Here is a 6,300-nt window from a genome sequence, read left to right on the forward strand (position 1 = left end):
AAGATCTTTCCCCACACCCATCTTGCTCCAAGGGGATCAAGTGAGGTGTGACACTGCCTCAAAGACAGCCAATCAGAATGGACAGAGGCGTCGCCAGACCTGTTGTAGGCCTGGCGTAGACCTATAAAGAGCCCAGGTAGGACAGGTGGCAGGTTAGGATGCTACAGACAAATAGACCCTCCAGAGGTACACACGGCAACCTGCAGACTTAACCCAACCACCTCTGGCGACAGCATCAGACAAAGACGCCTTCAAGAGAAAGACATCCGTCAGAGACAAAGACAACCTTCAGAGTGCTGGACCTCCTCCAGCGTTCTTTAGAACTTTAGAATGACCTCGTACGTTCCACAGGGCCTGTCGCCCACTCAGGTGGGCTCCCAGTTCCAGACCATGGGCCCCCAGGAGCCGCAGGAGTACAGCCTGTACAACGACAGCTTCTACAGCCCTCCGCAGCTCTCCAGCCCCCCGCAGCAGCCCCCCGCCGCCCTGCCTCCCACCACCTACGACCTCGGGGACTACGCCAGCACGCCCTCCAACCCCTACCTGTGGTTCAACGGCTCGGGCATGAACGGCATGCCCTACCTGGGTGGGGGGGGCAGGGCTCCTGGCGACCCCTTCGGGGGACAGCCCTACGGTATGCCCAGGCCTTACCTGGGCACGGGCGGCGCCGCCGGGGACCTGAGCTGGTTCTCGCTGCCGTCGCAGGAGGACCTGATGAAGCTGGTGAGGCCGCCGTATTCTTACTCGGCACTCATCGCCATGGCGATCCACGGGGCGCCCAACCGGCGGCTGACGCTGAGTCAGATCTACCAGTATGTGGCCGACAACTTCCCCTTCTACAACAAGAGCAAGGCCGGCTGGCAGAACTCCATACGGCACAACCTCTCGCTCAACGACTGCTTCAAGAAGGTGCCCCGCGATGACGATGACCCTGGTAATTAAAGATTTCCATTTTCATTATGATTTGAATTTCTGCTCTACAGATAACGGATCATCCGTAGCAATTCTATATGTTGACTCATGCTGAATTTTTAAATATGTATTTTTTCGGTGTCAATATGTTTCAGTTATTTCATGATGATTGTCAAACAATGTGAACTGTTTTTATTGTGTTTTTAAATTTTCATTTTAAAATTTGACATAAATAAATCTCATTTTTATTTTTTTCTCTCTCTTTTTCTCTCTCTCAAGGCAAGGGCAACTACTGGACCCTGGACCCCAACTGCGAGAAGATGTTCGACAACGGCAACTTCCGGAGGAAGAGGAAGAGAAAGTCCGACACTCTTTTGAGCGAGGGAGAGAGCGCCGGCAGTCCCACAGGGGGTGGGCCCACCTCTGCCGAGTCCAGCCCCAAGGGGCACCTGGCCGAGGCCCATAGCCCCTCCGAGCGCGGACCCACGCCCGAACCCGTGGGCCCCACGCCCTGCCTCAAGAGCTTCCTCACCCAGATGACTGAGGTGTCGTCCACCGGCGGGCCCCTGGTCGGTGGCGGCCTTGTCGGAGTGGACACGGTGCTGCGGCCCCTGCCCTTGGGTGTGCCCATGCCTCTCGAGGGAGCCCCCCAGAGGGTATCCCCGAGCGAGGGCTTCGGCCCTTACTCCCCCAACGCTACCGTTCCCCAATGGGAGGCCCAGCTCCCGCCGCCCAGCACGCTAGCGGCCGCGGGCACGCTAGCCACGCTCTCGTCCTCCCCGTCACACTTCTCCAGCGTCTACACCGACTCCCTGCTCAGCCACTTCAGCAGCGCGGCCGCCGTCGGAGGGGGCTACCCCGGCCTGGACACCACAGGACTGGTGTACCCTCGAGAGGGGACGGAGGTCTGAGATCCCCAGACAAAGGACTGGTGACATGACGCTTGATCTGCTGTTGGTGTTTTTTAGTTGTTATGAACTAACTGAAACTGAACTGAAAACAAGGCAAGCAGTAGATGTCACAGACTGCTGAAGATGCCTGCCTGGCTGGCTTGCCCGCAGGCACGTGCGTACTGCGTACGTGACACGAAGGGTGGAGAAGGGAGCAGACTGATAGGGACTGCCTGACTCAGCAGTGGCCTCGTCGTGTCTCCAACCCCCCACTGGCCCTCCAGGCCCCAGGCTCTCTCTCTCTCCCCCATTCAGTCAGTCCAACAGCTCCACTCTTGAGTATGTGAATGCTTACTGTACTTACACTCTCTGGTCTCAGCTACAGCTGCTGACTCCATGTATTCCTAGAGCGAGAGGGAGAGAGACTGCCAGTTTACCGTTTGTGTGTGTGTGTGTGTGATGGCGTGCATCTGATGTATGAGGATACTGTACAAATCCTCAAACATCAGATGGCTGAATTCATTCATTTCTCTCACATGTTCTTTTGAACAAATGGGTAAATGTATGATGAATGAACTATGAAACTCATCAATGAGTAAAAGTTGAGCTGAATTATATCTTGTAAATAAAAAAATACCTAAGTTGTTTATCAACCAGTGCAGTAATCAGTAGACCTTGTGTTTGTTTTTTTTGTTTTTATTTTTGTTGGTTCATTTTCTTTGTAATATACTGTATATCTATACATCTGTAACTATGCACTGTATTTATATTTGGAAGAGCTGACTTTTTTGCAGCAACTTGTTTTTAACATTGAATAATAAAAACACTTTAAAACATTACTTAAAATTTCAATGTGTGATTTCAAATCAAAATGTCAAATTAAATAATAAATCACAAATCATGATGGAATTTCCGGCAGAACTGAAAAAACAGCAGTTGAAAAATTTAAACGCAATATAATTAACTCATCACACAGATTTATGGGTAAGACTTCTGCTTTGGGGCTGTGAATTCAAATTTTGCTATCTTTCATCAATACTGTCACGGATCTTCCCTGACAGAGATGGCTAGCTAAAGACAAGCAAAGAAACCGTTAAACAACAAGTTGGATAGATGAGGGGGAAAAAACCCCTTCAGAGAAAGGACTGGTTTGACAGTCAGGACACCAAAAATGGGACTGAACATGTTCCTCAAGATCTTGTGTGGATCTTCATTGTCCCACCAAGAAAAAAAACCACACGCATGCACCACTCATTTTACATCTACTCATGGTTTTTAACATATGGGTCTGAATGTTCAGATCATGTCAGTCAGCACAGACTTGATACGTTCCTCAAGATCTTGTGTGATTCATCATTTTTCCACCATTAAAAATAAATAAATGAATGAATAAATGAATGAAACACCAATACTTGCACACACACACCATTCATATGCCATCTACTCGTGTTTTTCAATATATTGGATTTAAAATGTATTTAGGTATACGGTAGTCAGGAAGGACATACAGTCCAAAAACGTATTTGTGTAATAAAGTACAATGTTGCATCATATTATTAAAATTAGATGGAACCGTTCCAGCGGGAATCTAAGAAACCTGAGTGCAAGAATTGAGTTTCACTTCGGTTAAAACAGGAAGCCCATGAAGAGAGAAAGGCCAAAAGAGTTGCATGAGTTCGGTTGAACAAAGATCACGCATGCTGCTATATTCAGTATCATCTATCACCATACAATAACTTAACTCCTTTGCCTCAGATGACCTGGCTGAATGATCATTTTCTTTTTCTTTTTTTAAAGATATGTTTTGGTCTTTTAGAATTAATTGGTGATTGGACAATTTGAGAGAGAGACAGGAAATGTTTGGGAGAGAGAGAGACTGCAAAGGGTCGGCAAAGGACCCGGGCTGGAATCGAACCCGGGTCGGCTGCGTGGTGGACTAGTGCCCTACCACTAAGCCACATGTCCATTTTCATGGACATGTCAGTCTATAGTATGTACAAGTAGGCTAGCCAAAAATGAATCATAATAACAAGTAGACTATAAAAGAACAGTAACTACAATCTCCCATTCATTTGAGGAATAATATCGATTAACTGGTGGACCATATATGGATGGGAGTGCAGATGGCTTGCGAGTTTCGGTGGGTGTGGCCGGGTGTGGTATGTGTCAGGATGGCCTCTTGTCCTTTTGGACATGTTTAAAGTGTTCAATTCACCTGTCAGTGCCACACATTCCTCACTTACAGGTGTGATGACCTTAATTGGCATTTAAATTAATTGCTGCACTAAACAATGCAGGGATCCTCTAATGACTGTTGTTCGTTCTATGGATCTGTGACACCTGAGTCATGTGACTGTTTTGGATGCAGTGAACCCAATTCCCTCATGCCAGGATATGGGCAGTGGGGTAAAGGTCACGGTGGTTCCAAGGGCCTAACACCAACAGATTGCTGTTTGAATGGTTGTTAATTATATGGCACATGTTACTAGTTACTACTGACTTAGTTTGTGTGACCTACTCTGTTTGAAGAAAACCAGTACAAATAATTCCCCACATATGAAATATTTCTTGGGGCCCAACATTTCTAGAAGTGCCCCAGCTCCCATGTGCTTATGTATGTGTTATATACATCAGTGATTCTCAAATTGTGGGCTGGGGCGCACAGGTGGGCCTTGAAAGTATGTCTAAGTGGGCAGTGTTTTTTTTTTTAATCGAAATAATTTGTGTGTGTGTGTGTGTGTGTGTGTGTGTGTGTGTGTGTGTGTGTGTGTGTGTGAGTGTGTGTGTGTGTGTTTGTGTGTGTGTGTGTGTGTGTGTGTGTGTGTGTGTGTGTGTGTTGTTCTTGACTATTTATTTGAGTTGTATTGTTTTTTGCATCAGAGGTGGAATTTCAAGTGGGCTCCAAGCTGGAATAGGTTGGGAACCCCTGCGGCACACGAAGGACCTACAGGGTTTATGGGGACAGTGGGGATTTCTGCTCAGACTGTGTGACCTACTGTGTGTGAAAACCAATACGCATAATTCCCCACAGTCGAGTTTACAGTTCAGATTCATGCATGGCTTTTTTTTTCTAATATATCCGCCTGCCACCATAAAACTATCCCACAGTCCTATGCAGGAAAAAAGTAACCAAACGGGTCTGAGTCTGGCGTGTAAGTAAGTAGTAGTAGATGCGGTATCTCTGAGGTAGACGCTGAAATGCTGAGGTCAACAGCTGTGGCCAGAGGCCCAGCAGCGTGGGAATGACACGGCCATGTACTTCCCCCTGACGAGGCACTACCGGCCCGCTGAGAGAACCAAGATGGGAGATTATTCCCATATCTGACTGGGGAGAAGAAGAATAGGTATCTCTGTGCAGAGACAGCCTAGGGAGAAGAAGAAACAGGCATACCATAGTATGGAAATCAGGAATGTGTTTGTTTTAGATCTTTCCCCTAGATCGCCATAGTGACACAGGATAGAGAGAGGGAGAGAAGGCTGAACAGCGACTTTAAGCCGCAGGCCTCAGCGAGTTCTGTCACCCTCTTCAAAAAAACCAAATTGCCCCTTCCAAATTGCCATCTCAGATTTCATTACTGTCAGAGGAAAGATAGCGAGACTTTTTTGATTGTCAGGCGTTTTCATAATTCCACGAGGTCAGATAGGGAGTGTGAAAAAGCTGAATGGCGGTTGCTTTTTTGTACGCATATGTGCGTAATGGTTGAGGCACAAGCACAATAGAGATTGCGATGACGGGAAATAGTTTACTCAAAACTGTTGCAGCAAGGCAAGAGAGAGACCTTTGAAAAAAAAGAAAGGCATGTATTTGAGATGGAAACATGTTTTAATTTAGCTTAGTAAATTTTAAGTCAAGTCCAGTCAAGTAGTTTTTATTTGTCCCATCTTGGGCAATTGTTTTGCAGTAGTAGCAGTAGTACACACACATACAGTACACTCACACACTTTCACAGACATTATTTGAAAACGCATAAGGGTAATAAGGGATTAAATTCAATCATAATAATAGGAATAATAATAATAATAGTGCATGACACATTTTCTGATTTCAAGATTTAATTAATCCTCCCGTTTTTGTGTAGGCCTCATCAGCACTAAATTGGGACCTAAAAAACCCCCAGCCCACAAATTGTGGGCCAACAGCAACAGCGCCAGAGGATGGTCTACTCACCAGGAAATGCCCTGCTTGGCAAATTATCAGTTCAGGCATGGGCCTCACAATTCACAGGAGTTTGGCTAGTTTGGAATTTCTATGAATGGAGCTAATGCAGGGGCTTGCATGTACCACCTCATTGAAGAATAATAAATAATACAAAACATAATAAACATAACACCTGTTACGTGAACAATTTCTTAACAATTTCTTTTCGACTAAATGTTTAGTACTTCTAACAAAAACTACCTTCTCAACAGCTTCAAAACCTATAATGGACATCTTCTGTAGTTGAGGGAGGACTAGTTTATCCGGTATTATTTACGCTATTAACAGGTGTGAACGGTC

At 46.2% G+C, this 6,300-nt stretch overlaps 1 protein-coding gene across 1 annotated transcript; it reads left to right on the forward strand.

The window, feature by feature from the left end:
• On the forward strand, positions 1 to 2,612 carry LOC134452256 (forkhead box protein I3-B-like). Its single transcript, XM_063202615.1, has 2 exons — positions 1 to 934; positions 1,192 to 2,612. The coding sequence occupies exons 1-2, from the start codon at positions 331 to 333 to the stop codon at positions 1,821 to 1,823; spliced, it is 1,236 nt and encodes a 411-aa protein (XP_063058685.1). The 5' UTR covers positions 1 to 330; the 3' UTR covers positions 1,824 to 2,612.
• Positions 2,613 to 6,300: the final 3,688 nt, after the last annotated feature.

The sequence above is a fragment of the Engraulis encrasicolus genome, chromosome 7, assembly GCF_034702125.1.
Source record: "Engraulis encrasicolus isolate BLACKSEA-1 chromosome 7, IST_EnEncr_1.0, whole genome shotgun sequence".
Classification (NCBI taxonomy): Eukaryota; Metazoa; Chordata; class Actinopteri; order Clupeiformes; family Engraulidae; genus Engraulis; species Engraulis encrasicolus.